At 39.3% G+C, this 20082-nt stretch overlaps 1 protein-coding gene across 2 annotated transcripts in view; it reads right to left on the reverse strand.

Annotated features, from left to right (window-relative positions):
• The window catches only part of Smyd3 (SET and MYND domain containing 3), a 407738-nt gene that overhangs the window by 297206 nt on the left and 90450 nt on the right, over positions 1 to 20082 (reverse strand). For both annotated transcript variants that reach the window (XM_042701271.1, XM_042701272.1), the window contains exon 5: positions 14648 to 14784. In XM_042701271.1, coding sequence (XP_042557205.1) covers positions 14648 to 14784 — 137 coding nt within the window. The remainder of the gene's footprint in view (positions 1 to 14647; positions 14785 to 20082) is intronic.

A 20082-nucleotide genomic window follows, 5' to 3' on the forward strand; every position in this document is an offset into this window, starting at 1 on the left:
AGAAAAGGAAGGAGGAAGAGAAGGGAAGGAAAAAAGAAGGGAATGGAGGGAGGAAGGGAAAGTAGGAGGGGGAGGGAGGGGGGAGAGAGAGACAGAGACAGAGACATAGAGGAAGAAAAAACAAAATGGAAAAGAAAAGGAAAAGTGACATGGTGCAGACCAAATAGGTAAGTATATGGGGCAGGTCAGCAGTTAGAAGTATGACTTAGAAGTGACTTAAATGGCCAAAGAAGTACTTTTAAAGCCATATTAAAGCTATGTGGACCTAACTAAGGCTGCCAAAAAATGTAAGTATGTTAAGTCTTCTAAGAAACACCAATTATAAAAGAAAGAGAACTCCCAGACATACAGAAAATGTGAAACAAGAAAAGGCTACAAGGCTGGGCTCCTATAAGAGCAATAAAGCCAGATGTCACTTAGCAAAAGGCTTATGTTCTGAGAAATGCACTAGGTGACTGTTGTGCAAGTATCACAGAGTGTGCCCCACCATCCTACCTATGTCACAGCCTACTAACCATCTGAACAGTGTATGTGCACGTGTGCTTGCGCATTCACACCTGCTTGTGCATTCACTCCTGGAGCCATGATGAACAAAACTACTCTTTAAATCAAACACAGGAGAAATGATGCAATCAAGAACACAGTAGCCAGGCATGGTAGAGCACACCTGTAACTCCAGTTGTGGAGACAATGAAAACAGTTCGGCTTCCTGAGCTGCTATCTAGGCTCTCTGGCTTTGTGCTCTAAGGCTCTGCACCAACTGTCCATAAAACAGTGCCAGTAATAATGCCACATGGGGTTGAACCAAGAGTAAGTGAGTGGATGCTTATGGTGTTGGTAGATTCCTGAGACAGATGCCCTCTGGGACACATGATCTGTATAATAAACTAGCTCTTTTGTAAGCCATTAAGACTGTGCCTGCTTCTTGAGCAGCAACAGAAAACTAGTGTACTTGTACAGCACTTAAACCATAGCGTACCAACCAACTGAGGCAGGATGATCGCGAGTTCTAGGCCAGCTTGGACGACATGCTGAATTTCAGGACCTGGGTTACATATCAAGATATTACCTCCAGAAAAAAGCTTAAAACATGCTGGTACATTTAAAACAGAATGCTGAGGGCAAAGATTTATTCCATCAGATTATTCCATCAGATTTGTTGTCATAGAATACATAAGTACACAGAAGATAGATCCCAAAGACACAAAGAACTAAGGGAGAGATCTTACAAATGCTTTTGATAATACATAATCTTTTTAATTTTTATTTATTTTTTATTGTGAAAATACTGTACAGAGGGGTTACAATTACATGGGCAAGATAATGAATACATTTCTTATCAAGCATTGTAGCTTCCTCCTTTGTTTCCCCTTCCCATCCCTTCCCAGCCTCCCCTCACCCCCCCACCCAATCCACACACACACACACACACACACACACACACACACACCAATGTTGTAAAGCTAGTTTTCGACATGACAACTTGTACTTCTCATTGTTGCAACGGGTCCACTTGTTTTTCCCCCTTCCCCTCCACAAATTATACCGACATCAAATACAGTGAAAGCAGGGGTTATACTGTGGGGGAGGGACATACAAAGCAACAAAGAAATATATTATAAATGCGTTAGAAACAAATGCAAGAAAGAATAAAAAAAAGTTTGAATACATACCTTAGGGTTCATTTTCCTAACATCACCTTATCTGACCTTTTCTGCTTGACTCATACATATACTAGATATTGCAAATAAGGGAAACCATGGGACCCATGTTTCTTTGGGTTTGGCTTACTTCACTTAATATAATTTTTTCCAAGTCTTTCCATTTCCTAACAAATGGGGCAATGTCATTCTTTCTGATGGAGGCATAGAATTCCATTGTGTATATATACCACATTTTCCTGATCCATTCATCTACTGAGGGGCATCTGGGTTGGTTCCATATCTTAGCAATAGTAAATAATGCTGCAATAAACATAGTTGTGCTGGTAGCTTTAGTGTGGTCTTGTTTGTAAACATTTGGGTAAATGCCCAAAAGTGGGATTGCTGGGTCATAGGGGAACTCTATGTGGAGTCTTTTGAGGAACCTCCATACTACTTTCCAAAGTGGTTGAACAAGTTTACACTCCCACCAACAATGAAGTAAGGTTCCCTTCTGTCCACATCCCCTCCAGCATCTGTTATTAGAGTTCTTGATTTTTGCCATTCTAACTGGGGTGAGGTGATATCTCAATGTTGTTTTGATTTGCATTTCTTTTATGGCTAGGGAAGTTGAGCATTTCTTCATGTGTCTATTGGCCATCTTTCTTTCTTCTTCAGAGAAGTTTCTCTTTAAGTCTTTAGCCCACTTATTTATTGGGCAGTTAAGTTTCTTTGAGGATTTGTTGTTGGGGGATTTAATTTTTTGAGTTCCAAGTATATTTTAGATATGAGACCCTTGTCCGTTGTATGGCTAGTATACAGTAATTTTTAGTGATATTTACAAGAAGGAATCTACCTCTGCTAACATTCTGAACATAATGGACTAAATCTAGTGATAACAAGTTTAGGGTATGCATCTACTAGTCTAAAACTAAAATACAAGAGCACAAAGTTATGCTTACTGCACATCAGATGAGGGAACACTCAGTGGGAACAAAGCATAACTTCACTGTTAAATGAAACAATACACTGTACATGCAATGCAATTAAATAATGCACATACTTCAGATGCTACTAACCAAGAAAATAAACCACAATATAAGCATAATGGAATGTATTTGTATATAGCACAAACATAAAATAAATACAAAAGCAAAAATCTGTATACAGCAAGCAGAAAAATATAATAAATCTGAAGGAATGCCTATGAAGATAGAAAGATATTTCATTGTTTTTGGGAAAAGTTCTCCAAAGCATACAGAAAATAACAAATTTGAAATAATTCTCTATGCACACAGCCATCGAATATTTATTTAATCTTAGCAAAGGACCAGCCACAAAAAAACAGGTAAAATAAAAATAGACTTCAATGAATACATAAGCAGCAAATATTGTGAGGAAAAATGTAGCATAGTGATTTTTTACCACCTCCATGTAAGCAGAATGAACCACATTCCAAATATTCATGGTGATGGAAGTGAGCCCTGCATCCCTGTCCTCCACACCCCAGCTCCAGTACCCAGAAGACGCCGCCCTGCATCCCTGTCCTCCACACCCCAGCTCCAGTACCCAAAAGACGCCGCCCTGCGTCCCTGTCCTCCACACCCCAGCTCCAGTACCCAGAAGATGCCGCCCTGCATCCCTGTCCTCCACACCCCAGCTCCAGTACCCAGAAGATGCCGCCCTGCATCCCTGTCCTCCACACCCCACCCCAGCTCCAGTACCAGAAGATGCCGCCCTGCATCCCTGTCCTCCACACCCCAGCTCCAGTACCCACAAGACGCCGCCCTGCATCCCTTTCCTCCACACCCCAGCTCCAATACCCACAAGACGCCGCCCTGCATCCCTGTCCTCCACACCCCACCCCAGCTCCAGTACCAGAAGATGCCGCCCTGCATCCCTGTCTCCCCCACATACTACTCAGTCTCCAGTACCCAGGAGATGCCGCCCTGCATCCCTGTCCTCCACACCCCAGCTCCAGTACCCAGGAGATGCTGCCCTGCATCCCTGTCCTCCACACTCCAGCTCCAGTACCCAGAAGATGCCACCCTGCATCCCTGTCTCCCCCACGTACCACCCAGTCTCCAGTACCCTACAACAACCCACATTTCTGTAGGAATCAGTGACATTACACTTGAATTTGATGCTTATGTTTTGGAGCCATAAACTACTAATTAATAAATTTTTATCTGAAGAGCGATGTTCCTGTGATAAATCTCTGTGGGCTGTGGAATCTTTGTTTTAAAAGTTCACCAAAGATAACTGAAACTTTCATCTTAGTTGAAACGTCCTATGTCCCTGAGCATTGCTGCTCATAGCGGCTGGAACCTCTAGCTATGTCTGGGGCCCTGCACGGTGCAGCAGGTACGAACACAGGACTAGAGGCGTGTGACCACACACACCGTGAGAGGAATGCCATCTACTGACTGAAGTAGGAGACACTGCCCCTGCGGCCGCCTCCAGCTTATCCAGAAAGCCAGGCTCTGAATCAGGTGTTCTGAGCTTGGTTGTGATCTGGTGAAACAATGTTACAGATTCTGTTTCATATTTGATTCTAAAATCCATACAAAGAAACAAAATTGCTACAAGAACAATGCTGCATTTCAACAATAATTTAATAGTTATAGAAACCTCATTTCAGCAAGAGGTCTGGAAAAGACCTTCCTTGTTATCTTCAATGTAACAAAAGTCACCCTTTTACTTAAAATATTAGGGGCTGTGGTAATTTCACAGCTTTGCTATATTAAAAAAATTAATGATCAAGACAGATTGCTTCATGTTAAAATATGTAGGAATACTTTCCTCAAAAATGGTTTAAATGAATACTTATAAGGGACAATAAAGGCTATAAAGTCATTTGAGGAATATAATCTGAAATTAACATTTAGGTATCCATAGCCCCATTTAGAAGAAAAATTCTAACTAAAGTCATGCTTCTGTTAATTCTTTTTTCTTTCTTTCTTTTAAATTTTTTTAATGGTGAAAATACCGTACAGAGGGGTTACAATTACATAAGCAAGCTAATGAGTACATTTCTTATCAAGCATTGTTGCCTCCTCCTTTGTTTCCCTTTACCATCCCTTCCCATCTCCACCTCCCATTCTGTTCATTCTTGTATTAGAAATTTCTTGGAAAGTCTAACATTAAAAAATCAAAAATATACTAAGGGGCCTTCTTTTAAAATGCATACAAAATTAGTTTGTCCTATGATTCTCAACGCTTGTCTGGTCTTATGACATGAGCTGGGTCACACACACACACACACACACACACACACACACACACACCTTTATATTCTGCAGGCATCTGTGGGCAGCAGGCATCCACGACCACACACACACACACACACACACACACACACACACACACACACACACACACACACACACACACACACACACACACACACACACACACACACACACACACACACCTTTATAGTCTGCAGGCATCTGTGGGCAGCAGGCATCCACGACCAAGGCAGGTTACTGCAGTCTTTGTTACCTCCTAGTTTGGAAAGAGCTGCAGGTGACTGATGAGCCAGCCAGGCATTCACACCAACCATTTGGTGATCCTCTTAGCAGCATCAAAGCATACTTCTGGGTCCTACCCTTACTACAAATCAAAATAAGAGGTTTGTAAAAATTTCTCAGTCGACATAAAAACAGTCAGCAAGCTAGGTGCCAGTGTATCATGCCTGTAATCTTAGCCACTCAGGAGGATGAGATCTGAGGATCGTGGTTTGAAGCCAGCCCAGGTAGAAAAGCCTTGTGAGATTCTTATCTCCAACTAACTACTCAAAAACCAGAAGTGGCGCTGTGGCTCAAATGCTCGAACATTAGGCTTCAGCACAAAGAGGCTCAAGGATAGCACCCAGGCCCTGAATTCAAGCCCCACAATCAACCACCAAAAAAAAAAAAAAAAAAAGTAAGTGTATTGACTACATTTCTTTAAATGCAAAAGAACTGGAATTATGGACTTGAATATAATTTTGTTAATGTTCATGAAGAAAATCTATATTCTACATTCTAAACTGTAATGCTTTAACAAAGAACTGCAAACAGATGGGCTATTTGATGCATGATCACTTTATTGTTGCCCTTAGTACAATATGTAAGAAAACTCACACTCACAAAATAATCTTATACCTCTAATTTACTAAGGTAGAAATCAAATTTGTGCACCACTTTTAAAGTATAATAATGTAAAGCAAAAGATTAGTGAAAGCAAGTTCTTGTTCAGATAGACCATTTTGACCTTGTTCCTTCTGCATTCTGATTATGCTCATTACAGAACAATTCTAAGTTTGACAAATCCTGAATCACTGACTTTGGGCTCCAGAAACACTTCACATCACACTGGCTAGCACTACTTCAGATGTAAGTAACATCTAGGTTTCAGTGCAGACAGAGGGAATCTTTTCAAGTAATGAGAAAAAATAACCCAGGTTTTCCTTAAGAATACTACAACAACACTTTGATTAAAAAAAAAAAAAAAAAAAAAAGATCAATAGTACAATTATCATCCATCATCATGAAATAATAGACTTTACTATTTTAAAGCATCCAAAATATAAAAGTAGCATCAATAAATTCAATGCTGAAGTTACTCCTTCTGCTTTCTGCTCTTTCATATGTTGGCTACCTTCTGAAACTCTTCTTTCAAAATCTAAACTCTGGGCACCTCAGGAGGCTCTTTCTGCATCTTTGCAAAGACCTTTCTCATTTCACTTTGAAAACAAAGCAAAAGCCTAGGGCCAACTCTTTCATTTGGAACACAACTAGGATGCTATGTGTGTGTGTGGGGGGGGGGGGGGGGAGGGGGAGAAGGAGGAGAGGTCCTGAGGAGGAAGAAGCCCACACTGAGAAGGGAGGCTTTCTGGGACTGCCTCAGGAACACATTTCAAAGATCCCATGCCAGCATTCCTGTCCAAAACCAGTCCTATCCATGAAGGTGACTAACACCTTCCAACATAGGCCCTAATCAAATAAATCATCTTCCCACCTCAAATCTCCATCTCAAGTCTGTTATCACCATCCACTAGTGAGTAAGTACTATCTGCTCTTAACATGGCACCTTCACCTGAGAACGTTTTCCTTAAAAAAACAACGTACTGGGGCTGGGAAGTTGGCTCAGTGGTAGAGCGCTTGCCTTGCATGCCTGAGGCCCTGGGTTCGATTCCTCACCACCATATAAGCAAAAAGAAAAAAAAAAGCTGGAAGTGGCGCTGTGGCTCAAGTGGTAGAGCGCTAGCCTTGAGCTGAAGAGCTGAGGGACAGCGCTCAGGCCCAGAGTTCAGGCCCCACAACCGGACCAAAAAAAAAAAAAAACAACGTACTGCGCATGACAAGTAAAAACTTTTAAAGGAGGGAGGGAAAGGTGCCAATGCAGTCCTGCTTTCAAAAAACTTCCAATAAATTATATTTACATTAAAACTAAGTGTTGGGCCAGGCACCAGGGGCTCACGCCGGTAATCCTAACTACTCAGGAGGCTGAGATCTAAGGATCACAGTTCAAAGCCAGCCTAGACGGAAAAGTACCCATGAGACTCCTATCTCAAATAAACTACTCAAAAAACACAAGTGGCACTGTGGCTCAGGTAAGAGCCCTGGCCTTGAGCACAAAGAGGCTCAGGGACAGTGCCCAGGCCCTGAGTTCAAGTCCCATAACCAAAAACAAAAACAAAAAAACCACCTAACTCAAGTATTCCTTTTATACATAGTTGTGTAGATAATTAATGAATATTTGTGAACTGAAATATATTAAGCTGATTTGCTGACATAAAATATTTTTAAAACCCCTGCTTAATTTTGAACCATTTCTTCATTTCTCCAATATACTGTAGGAATAAAAGGAGCTTACAAATGACAAATCAAACTATTCTCCCCTTTTCTGCACACCAACAATATTAAATATCATAGTGATATATGAAGCAGGGAAAAGTCCAGAAGCAGGCCTCCCAGCCAACCACAAGAGCAAGCTCAAGCAAAACTGTCTTCCATACCAACAAATTGAAAACAGAAATATCATATAATACTTAAAAAGAAGAATGGTTCACATTTAAAATTTATGATAGCACAAAGACAGACCAGGGTTTTAGTTCAGTGTACTGAATAGGAAGCAGCTGTTAGGTAAAGAACAATTAAATGACTTCAATGTGAGAGAATTAATCACTTTTTCTTATACTTGGTACTCTGTCACATCAAAATAAAGACAGAAAGGATTGTAATGGCAACATTTTTAAACACAATATCACAGTAAGTACCAAAACTAGTATCCATCTAGAAAAATGGATACATGCCCAAGAGATAGATGGATAGATTTGATTTGATTTAATTAAGTTATTTATTTGCTGGTCCTAAGCCTGAGCACTGGGCAGCTCTCCACCACTTGAGCCACAGGACCTCTTCTGGCTTTTTTAGTGATTAACTGGAGATAAGAGTCTGGAAGACTTTCCTGCTGGGGCTGGCTTCCAACTGCAATCCTCAGATCTCAACTTCCTGATTACAGGTGTGAGCCACTGGTGACCAGCTCCAAGATTTTTTAAGATAGTCACATTGAGTAATTTTAAGAAACATCTATTCCATCTTCATCTAGTTAGCAGACATCAAGGTTATCCCTAAAGCCATTATGTATTTTTAATTATTCAAAAACATGTAATATCACCAAGTGCACTGCCCTATGATCTTCTCACTGGCATTCTAGTTCACAGGAAAGTATCAAATTCTAGCAAAACAATGCGTTTACTAAAACATGTTATCATACTATTACCTGGATGGTAAAGCAGAACCAAATGGATGCAGACAAAAAAAAAAAAGCATATACTTGGGCTATTATAAATCTCCAGTCAAACAACATACACCACATCACCTCAAAGGCAAGTATCTAACCAAAAGCTCCAGTATGTCAAATACAGAACAGTGGAGTTAAACTGCTGCTTACACATGAACAGCAGTGTGGTTATTACTAACCTCATTCCTCCCCTTACCTGGAAGGAAGGGGATTCTACTTTCTCACTTTTTTTTTTTTTTTTGGCGGGGGGGGGGGGGGGGGGGGTCCGGTCATGGGGCCTCAACGCTGGGCCTGGGCGCTGTCCCTCAGCTCTTCAGCTCAAGGCCACAGCGCCACTTCCGGCTTTTTTCTTTTTGCTTATGTGGTGCTGAGGAATTGAACCCAGGGCCTCATGCATGCAAGGCAAGTGCTCTACCACTGACCCACCTTCCCAGCCCCCTACTTTCTCACTTTCTATGTCTATTACAGTCAACCTAAAACCTTCCTGTTGCAGTCTCCTCTAAAAATATCTGTGGAATGGGGTCATTTGTAACAAAACAATTGAAAGAGCAAATAGAGAACTATGTGCTCTTAACATTTTACACTTTATGCCATAATGGGTCAATGGTTAAAGAAGCTGACAAAGTTTTCCTTAAAAAGACAACATCTTGAAGAATGGGAAGGAAGCCTCGGAGTAATAAGGAAGGACCTATGAAATCAAAGATTGGGATGCAAGGAGCTGGGCTGAAAGGGAACTGACAAATGAAAAGGCTTTAAGAAGAGGAAGTTACTCAACCATGTCACTGTCACTGGAAAATGTGTGTTCTAATTAATAAACATGCAGAGAACTCTGTATTACTTAGCAATTGCAAAGGTGAAGTACTTTCAAAAGAACTTTCAAAACCAAAATCACCCAAGTCTAAGAGGGTAGAAAGCAATCTTCTACTTCTGTGAACTGGAAGATTTTGAACTACACCAAGCACCATGTCTTGCATCCACAAAATGCAAAGGATGGTAAAGATTCTCTGCTGACTCCAACAAGCACATGTCATTCTTATCAGTAGTGAACTATCTGTAGCACAAAAAAAAAAAAAAAATCTGGTATCATTATTTCACTTAGAAGCTAAAAGCCTGAAGCAACCATTAGCAAACACACATGGATATTTCCCAGGAGTCAATTTCCAAATCTGATCACATCCTTGCCTTGCAATTATCTATGTATCCCACCCTGCAAGGCTGACAAAACAGAAGCCAACTCATTCACTACTGATGATCTTTATTCAAAGACAAACTTCTTCCAAGTCAGAATGGTACTACCTCACCTAGGAGCCCAATACCCTCTACACTGGAGGGCTGTTATGAAAGCTGAGCTGTCTCACCCAGTAGTCACACCACATGCATAGAAGCCCGCTCCTGGGTGCAGAAGGTTAGCCATACTGGTGCATCTACTCACTTTGGGCATTAAATATTTAAAGATGTGTTTTTCCTTAATGGGACCCAGACACATCTGACCAGTTGCTTAGACCATTTAGTAATGTGGTCAAAGTTATCATACTGCTATTTCACATCAACTTTTTAATTAGATAATTCATCACCTTATTAATTCAAAATATTGCTTTCTTTTCTATTTCATAGCATACTACCATCATGAAACCCAACTGAGTTCATTAATCAAAGGCTTCTAAAATTTATGTAAACTTGATGCTCAAGTGACAAACACACTCCTGACCTTTCAAACAACAACAGTCATATCTAGCCCACAAATCAGACCATGCATGGCACTGAAGCCAGACCGGACCGCTATATCCAGAATGCAAGGGATCATAGAATTGAAAAGTGAAGACTGAAAGAGGTTTTTTTTTTTGCTTTTTCCTGTGGTTCTCTGTTTACCAGAGAATAAAAATGGCATAAGAAAGGGTTATTTAGTGGGTTTTCCCCCCATGTATTTATACTTTTTAATAAAATTGTGAAGCTATTGCAAAATATCCCATTGATTATTTAATAAAACTCTAGGTCTTAAAAGTGTAAGATAGCCAAATGAAAATATATAAAACTGACTTTTGCATTGGTCTTATTTCTAACATGGCTGAAAATACAGTATCAGTTATTTATTTGCAGATTACAAATTAGTGATGTTCTTGTTTTAACACATTTTTCACTGTTTCTCCATAGTAGAGGAAATCTTCCCCAGTAAGAATCTACTCAGAATGAAATGGAATACAAGAAGTATCACAAAACCACTTTCAAATCTATGCAATGTACACTGCAAAGCCAGTTGTGGCTCACACAGTAATCATTAGATTTGGGAAAGGTGGGCTTCAGAGGTCACATATGTCCTCCCAAAGAGTGAAAATAATATGCTGCAAGGAGAATTATTATGTTGTTTGAAAGAGAGAGGGAGGGACCATCTTCCCAAACAGATGTGGAGTTGCTAATCAAAAATTTCCTGGAAGCTGCACAACACTGTAAAATTAAACACTACCGCGCAGAGCTCTGCGAACACTAATAGTGGCATATGTTCTGTGGTCAGGAAGGCCACCTTCACTCTTGTTGCTTCCAATTGAATGTCTGTTTTTGAAGCATTCTATGCAACTAGCTCATTTTCTGTTGTATTGCTAGATTTTATCACATTTTTAATCAGTCTATCAAATACATTTTCAGAAAAGTCATAAATCCAGACAACAGGTATATTTTTCTAGAATCATGCAAAATAAACCCAAACGGTATTTTCCCTGTGCAAAAAATAAGCTCAAAACTAGTTTACTAAAAGTTTAGCCTATTAACCATTATTGACAATAATTATGAGACAGAAAACACTAGCCATTCCATGCCATTTGGAACTTATGAGCACTAAAATAATCTTGTAATTTTATTCATGCTCTTAAGATACATATGAGAAAGAGTCTATTTATAGCCTATGATTTTTGTTTCTTGTTCTGTGTTAAGAAAGACTCCATTAAAAATCTATCAAAATGCAAGGGTCAGCCTGTATCCTTATTTAAACGACTTGTTTTTCCCCTTCCCCTCCACAAATTATACCATAATTAAATACAGTGAAAGCAGGGGTTGTACTGTGGGGGAGGGACATACAAAGCAACAAAGCAATAATCTTATAAATGCATTGGAAACAAATGCATGAAGGAATAAAACATTTAAATATATACCTTAGGGTTCATTTTCCTAACATTACCTTATCTAACCTTTTCTGCTTGACTCATATATGTACTAAATATTGCAAATAAAGGAAACCATGGGACCTAAAAAAAAAAAAAAAAAAAAAATCTATCAAAACAAATACACAAATTCAATAACATTGCAGGATACAATTAACATTATTATTTTTACACTCTGATAATAAACTTGCTGAAAAGAAATCATGACTTAAAAACTACTCTTACTAGAGGAAAATGTCAGTTCTTGTTTCAAAATTTCTTCTCATAAGGACAGAAATTCTTGAATCTCAAGAGATACCAGCACTGGGCATGACAGCAAGCAGCCATCTGAAACTCCGGTTTCCAGTCAGTCACAGGCTACGCTCACAGCTGTAGGACAGCACAGGGAGACTTAAAACACTAGTATCTTACACTCAAATACTAATTAAGTAGGGAGGTAGCAGCAGTGGTCACAGAAATTAATAATGCATGTCAGTTAACCTTGCCATTATGGATGAAGGAGACGATATTATTCTTCCCATTTACAGATGGGCACGTATAGGTGGAGAAAATGTCACTGCCTGGGCTGAAGAGTGACAGAATCATCAGACTACTCAGCCTCCCAATTATCTTTCCTCAAACTGTAGTCTACTAACCTTAAGGGTTTATGTCTATGATCAGTAGGATGCATACATTCTCTATTTGTAGCAAATGTTCAAGACCCAATCAGTTGTCCTTCAACTATGAACCCATTACAACATCTACCAGAAATGTGAGATGGTAGACTGGAAGGAACAAGCATGTGGAGGAGGGATAAGGAAGGGGACAAATAGCCACTCTTCTCTGAACAATTTGGAAGTGAGTTGAAGAGGCAAGTCTGGCCTTCATCCTTTTTTTTATTATTATTTTTTATTGTGAGAATACCGTACAGAGGAGTTACAATTACATGGGCAAGATAACACGTACATTTCTTATCAAGCATTGTTGCCTCCTCTTTGTTTCTCCTTCCCATCCCTTCCCATACTCCCCCTGGCCTTCATCTTTATGAGCATATCAACAATAGTGTGCTCACTAACTTCTCTAGATACCTTCTTTGTTAGATAAGCAGTCATTACATTTCATTTCTCATACCTGATACTTGTTTCACTCAGGCACAAGCTCCCAGGAACACACAACCTAAGATATAAACATTTAAAAAAATAGTTTTTCCATTCCTTTACGAACGGAGCAATGCCATTCTTTCTGATGGAAGCATAGAATTCCATTGTGTATATATACCATCTGTCCACTGAAGGGCATATGGGTTGGTTCTATAGCTTAGCTTTGGTAAACAATGCTGCAATGAAATGGTTGTGCTGATGGCTTTAGTGTAGACTGCTATGTAGTCATTTGGATAGATGCCCAGGAGTGGGATTGCTGTGTCAGAGGGGAACTCTATGTTTAGTCTTTTGAGGAACCTCCAAACTGCTTTCTAGAGTAGACAAACAAGTTAGCATTCCCACCAACAGTGTAGTTGCATTCCTTTTTGGCCCTATCCCTGTCAGCATCTGTTATTGTTAGTTTTCTTGATAATGATCTCTCTAACTAGAGTGAGGTGGATTCTCAATTATATTAAGTGAAGTATGCCAGACCCAAAGAAACACAGGTTGCATGGCTTCCCTCATTTGTGGCTCACACCTGTAATCCTAGCTACTCAAGAGGCTGAGATCTAAGAATCATGGTTGGAAGGCAGCCCAGGAAGGAAAGTCCATGAAACTCTTATCTCCAATAAACCGCTCAGAAAACCGGAAGTGGTGCTGTGGCTTAAGTGGTAGAGCACTAGCCTTGAGCTGAAGAGCTGAGGGGCAGCATCCTGGCCCAGAGTTCAAGCCCCATAACCAATAAAATATATACATACTGTTTTTTCTAGGAGATGGGAGGGTTTATTACATGTTTCTTTACTTTTCTCTACATCTGAAAGCATTCACAATCAAAGAGTAAAATAAAATACAAGCTCTCAGAATTCCATATACCTTTGATGAGGGGATAGAGGATACGCAAGAGCTGAGATCAGGGCTGGAACAGATCAGGGACAACACCCAGGCTTTGAGTCTGAACTCCAGGACCAGAAAAAAAAAAAAAAAAGCTGAGAATGTCTATTACCAACACAGATCCTGATGAACACGGAAGAAGGGGACCAAAAGCAAAACAACACAGAATGTATTTGAGGCCAAGGGGAGCTTTCTTCAAAGGCTGAGGGAGATGAGTTCACAATGAACTTACCCAGACTGACATGTGTGTGTGTATGTACACACACATACGTACACACACAAATTCATACCTGCATAAATACACATACCCAGGCACATGTATACACATGTATGCATATAAGCATACATATGAAAGCAGCCACTGTAGGCAGTTAGTGTACTGTGGGTACCCATTTCCTCTGCAAGTTTACAATGGTGGACTCATACTTCTCCAGCCACTTCCAATTTGCTGGATGAGATTTGCATCATACACACATACTATGCTATGAGCTCAGGAGCGCATCCCTGAGATTGCAGGGGACAAAGAGGAGGAAAACAGAGAATAGAAAGAACAGTTTGACGTCTCAAAGAAATTTACGAACAGAAAAGTAACTACAAGTGATAAAAAATTTACTGAAGACTATCTTAGGCAGAAACAACACATCTGGGTCCAACTGACTCTCCAAAGTTCCAAAGATGTGTAAGATCTACTTCTGTAGCAAAAACACATACAAGTGTATGGGGAGAAAGACAGCATATTAAAACTCTGTCAAAAAAAATTATCCTCCTTATCATTGAATTTTCCCTCTATACAATATGGAGAGAATTTCACTGTAACGTGTGATCAAAATTACTGAACAATAAACAAGAGAAGACAGCAAATCACATTTCACATTTAGTAATAGGAAACAAGACACTTTTCATGAATATTAACCACATTTGAACATTCAATAATAATAATAACAACAACAATGCCACAGAATAGCCACAGACTCCACAATGGACAATTTTAGAGAACAAGAGACTAGGGGTAAAGGACTGGCTTGTGACGTAAGAGAGGAAACTGAACACTTACTTTTGCAAAGGCTTCAAAAATGTCAAAGGAAGGTGGCAGCTGAGAAGCATCTTGGATTTCTTCTTTCATGAAATGCTGGAAGGTCAGTACAAGTTGTCTGATTCCCTCCTTCTTATCTTCAGTCAGTTTGTTAATATCTTTTGTAAAAGAAAACAAATGGTACTCAGTAGACACTATGTTGAAAATGAACTATACAATTTGTGGGTGGGGACGGGAGGGAAAAACTGGGAGAGAGCAAAGGAAAAGGTGACTTTGTTTAAAAAGAAACGTGCTCATTACCTGGCTTATGAAACAGTAACCCCTCTGCACAACACCTTTATAATAACCATTTACAAAGGAATGGCACAACTGCAAACTAAATTTTTAGGTGTTCAGTGATGGCTGTTAAACCAGGTATTTCCTGCCTTTCATTCCATTCTGACATCTCTTTTTCACATGATATATACTTTATCAGGTAAATGTTGCCAGACTTTATCTAGAATCAAAGATCAAACACCTATCAAAAAATAAGTGTACATACAGGTAAAGATATATCAAAAAGCAAAATCAGTAAGGTAGTAGATGACCACACCTTCTGCATCATCATAAATCCTAATTAAGGTAGTGAATTTAAACTGACTTTCCCCCATGACATAATTTACAACGAGGTCATGACTAGCTGATAAGTAGTATCATCTGAAAGTCAGAAGACAGAAAGTGAGAAGAAAAAAGTTCAGATAAAGTTCAAGTGAGATTTGTCATTCAGAAAGTACAAGTTCTGCCCACACTGAATACAGTGTTGCTTTAACTCAAACAGAAAAGGATGATTTTGTTTCTTGTTCTGTGTTAAGAGACTCCACTAAAAATCTATCAAAACAAATACACAAATTCAATAACATTGTAGGATACAATTAACATTATTATTTTTACACTCTGATAATAAACTTGCTGAAAAGAAATCAAGAGATTAACTTCATTCATAAAAACTACTCCCAAAACAAAATATATATGGAAAACTAGCCAAGAAAGAAAGAGATCTCTTCAATGACAATTATAAAACCCTGAGGAAAATAATTAAAGAGGATTTTTTTTTTCTGGCCTTGGGGCTCAAACTCTGGGATTGAGCACTGTTGCTAAGCAACTTTTTGCTCAAGGTTAGTGCTCTATCACTTGAGCCACAGTGCTACTTCTGGCTTTTTCTGTGATTAATTGGACCTAAGAGTCTCACATACTTTCTTGCCTAGGCTGGCTTTGAACTGCTCTCCTCAGATCTCAGTTTCCTGAGGAGGTAGGATTACAGGCGCGAACCACTAGTGCCTGGTTAAAGAGAATATTTTTAAATGACTAAAAACATTCCTTACTCATGGATTAGAAGTAATATTGTTGAAATTCTGTACTGCTCAAAGTGATCTACAGATTACATAATCAGCCCAAAGTGGTCACAAAAAAGATGGCACTCCACATTGGCCTAAGAAACATATGGAGCCACAAAAGGCCCTGAGAAGCCAAAGCAATCCTGAGCAAAAAGAAAAAAGTTGGAAGCTTCAGAGTATTTGACTTCAAAACATACAACAAAGCTACAGTAGAAATAACAAATTGGTACTGCCATAGAAACACAGACCAATGCAATGAAACCGAGAAGTCAGAAATCAACCCATAAATACAAAATCAACTGATTTTCAACAAAAGTGCCAAGACTGTACACTGGAGAAAAGACACTCTCATCAATAAACAATACTAGGAAAACTGAATATCTATAATGGAATAATGAAACTAGATCTTTATTCCTCACCATAATGTAAAACTCAACTCTAAATAGATCAAAGATTTAAAGACTAGAAGAAAAAGGGAAAAAGTTCAGGATATTGTTCTGGGCAAAGCCTTTCTTTTAAAAATATGTCCCCAAAATCAGATAAGAAGCAGAAACGGGCAAAGGGATTGCATCAAAGTAAAAAGCTTCCACACAAAGGATATAATCAATACAGTAAGGAGATGACCTACAGAACAGAAAAAAGATATCTGTCAACTATATCTCACAGAGGATTAATACCCAGAATATATAAGAAACTTCAAACAACTCAATAGTGAAACAATAACAACCCAATTTTAAAATGATCATGTGGTCAAAGTAGACATTTTCAAAAGAAGATACATACTGATCAACAAGTATATGAAAAAATGCTAAACATCACTAATCATAAGATAAATATAAATTAAAAATAATGAATTATCATCTTACTCAGTTCAGAATGACCATCAGTTAAAAGAAAAAAAAGTAATAAATACCGACAAAGAATCCAATGTATATCTAACAAAATTAAGAAGATGAGAAATGGGGTAAGTAGCGGAGCAATGGGCAAGAATGTTGAAGAGGGTAACACAGATTAAGATAAACTATACTGGGATGGGAAGATGGCTCAGTGGTAGAGTGCTTGCCTTGCATGCATGAAGCCCTGGGTTCAATTCCTCAGCACTACATAAGTAGAAAAAAAAAAAGCAGGAAGTGGTGCTGTGACTCAAGTGGTAGAGTACTAGCCTTAAGATGAAGAGCTGAGGGACAGCACCCAGGCCCAGAGTTCAGGCTCCATGATACACACACACACACACACACACACACACACACACACACACATGCACGCACGCACGCACGCACGCACGCACGCATGCACGCACACACACAAACTGTATTGATAAACTACTTTGTTAAATGGCAATTCCTTTGTATAACTAAAGATAATAAAAAGGAAAAAAAAAGAGTTGGGAGAAAGAGGAAGTCTTCTATACTGTTGATAGAAAAGTAAATTAATACACTCATTCTGGAAAACAATCATTCAAGAAAACAGTACTATATTGGAGATACCAGCACTCCCATGCCTTACTACACTGCTACTCTCAATACTCAAGATATAAAAATCAACTGTGTCCATCCGCAGATGGGGATTAAGGAAAAATGGTATATAGTTGGATGTCAATGGCTAATGCCCAGTTACTCAGGGGGCCGATATCTGAGGATTATAGTTAGATCTAGCCTGAGAAGACAAAAGACAAATCGATGAGATTCTTATCTCCAATCAACCAGCAAAATGCTGAGACTAGAGGTATGCTATGATAAAGCCACAGCAGTGAGCAATAATGCCAAGTCAGAATACTGAGACCTGAAGCTCAATTCCTAGCACTAGCACAAAGAGAGAGAGAAGAGAGAAATACGCTATATACACCAAAAAAATTCAGCCATAAAAATAATGAAATTCTGTCATTTTCAATCATGCATTGGTAACCAGAGTACACTGTTTTAAATAAACCAAACAGAAAGGAATATCAGACTCATTTTGTCCTTACTAATTAGTGGAAGCTAAAACAGAGAAACTCATAGAGGAAGAGAGTAGTGGTCATTAGTGATTAAGTAGAAAAAGAGCAAAGAGAAGTTAGATAATGGGTACCAAATACAGTTAGACAAGAAGAAACAATACATAGTATGAATGGGTAAAAGTAGTCTATAATTTGTGACAGTTTTCAGAGTAATAATTTTTGGCTATTAATTTAAAAAATAGTCAAAAGATCCAAAGACAAATAACACTTTCCTGGACAAGTATAGTGGCACAACTGTAGTCCTGCACTCGAGAGGCTGAGCCAGGAGAATCATGGTTACACAATGAGAGCCTGCCTCAAACAAAACAAAGCAATAAAAGATAATACTTTGAGATGGAAATGTTAATGCCCTGAATTTATCTTTACAGATTAATATACATACATTTAATTATTGTACCGTACACCATAAATCTGTATAGATACCATGTGCCAACTAAACTGTTATGAAAAGAAGATATGAGGCTCAAGCCAATATAATCCCCTCAAAAATCAGCTAAAGGATAACCAGCATGAAGACTGGGAGTGCATCATATAATTAGTAATATTTAAGAGCATTTCACATAAGGCACGGTGTATAAAAGTGCTGCTGAGCAGGGCCAGTGTTAACAGTAAAACTCACTGTAAGAGCTGTTAATTATCTAGCAGTGATACAAGAAAAAAACGAGTAATTAGCTCTCTATTAAAACTTGAAGAGACACATCAAGTTGAACTATAGCATAATTTTGTTGCTCATGTCAGGTTTGCATATTTTCCTTAAATTACTTGTTCAATAGAATAATTAAACTGATGATTCCTTAAATAATAATTTATTACCATTGGCACTAAGGATCCCATAACCATAAATCTTCAGATCCTTGTCTTATTGGCTCAATCCAGAAATATTAAACTATGTAGTGAATGCACCATATGAGTTCTAACTAGCAGAAATATTAAACCATGTAGGGGTACACTTCATGAGTTCTAGCTAGATTAGGGTTGGAATCATATAGAACCCACATGAAGAGAATCTGTGCCAAAAAGACAGCAAAATAAATCTGGTGTATGCTTAATACTCATGCCTGGAGAGCCTCTCAGCCACCCCTTATAGCCGGAACACACACATGGTAGTTCAGCAAAAGATCAAGTCTTAATACTATCATAGAGCCTCAGTCCCAAGTACCTTAGCATCTAAAGGAGTAGGAACTCCTAAAGCTCAGTGGAATTCCCAGTCCCCTTCCCTACTTCACACACCCTAGACATGACGACAGAGAAAACAAGATGGGAAACAGAAGAAACCTTTGTCAACTGCTCTAAAGTTTATGTTGCCAATGAGCTGCTAAGGTTGTAAGAATGGAGGAAGTGTTTTCCTGTCAATAATCAAGGACCCTAAAAGACTGAAGGTGTATGGGCTAGACTGACCGCCTCAGGGGATGAGAACTCCCAGTTTTAGGGCTCCAGACCTTAGAAGCCCAAGACTGAGTTTTAGGCACTCAGGCAGGCTCACTACTCTGGATTCCACCAGCCCATGTCCCAGCACTGTGTCACTAACAAAATCTTCAGCTCTAAGCAGCAGCTAACAACAACAGCAGTCAGCACCACCTAGCATCACAGTTACCAAGCTTTAGACTTTCACAGCAGTTAACACTGCAAGTCTCAAGCTTCAGATGTTGGAATACACTGCCTTCAAGGTTAGGCAGAACCAGAAAAGGCTTCCAGACACTGGGGCCTGCAGCCCCTCACCTACCACCTCTGCTTTCTCCTTTCTGAAGTCATGTCCACTGCCTTTCTTTCAGTTTCTTTCTTTTGCCTGACACTCTTCAGCCACCTTCTCACCATTGTACTGCTACTCTGTTACCACCAACACTCCTCTTTGTGTTACCAGCTAATAAAAATCACTAGTTAGAAGCCAGGCACCATCAGGCTGTAACCCTCGCTACTCAGGAGGCTCAGATCTGAGGATTACAGTTCCCAACCAGCCTGGGCAGGAAAGTCAGTAAGATTCTTATCTCCAATTAACCTCTCAAAAGACGGAAGTAGAACTGCAGCTCAAGTGGTACAGCACTAACTTTGAGCAAAAGACACTCGAGGGCAGTGCTCAGGCCCTGAGT

Source organism: Dipodomys spectabilis, unplaced genomic scaffold (genome assembly GCF_019054845.1).
Source record: "Dipodomys spectabilis isolate Male_0828 unplaced genomic scaffold, ASM1905484v1 ptg000288l, whole genome shotgun sequence".
NCBI classification, from domain to species: domain Eukaryota; kingdom Metazoa; phylum Chordata; class Mammalia; order Rodentia; family Heteromyidae; genus Dipodomys; species Dipodomys spectabilis.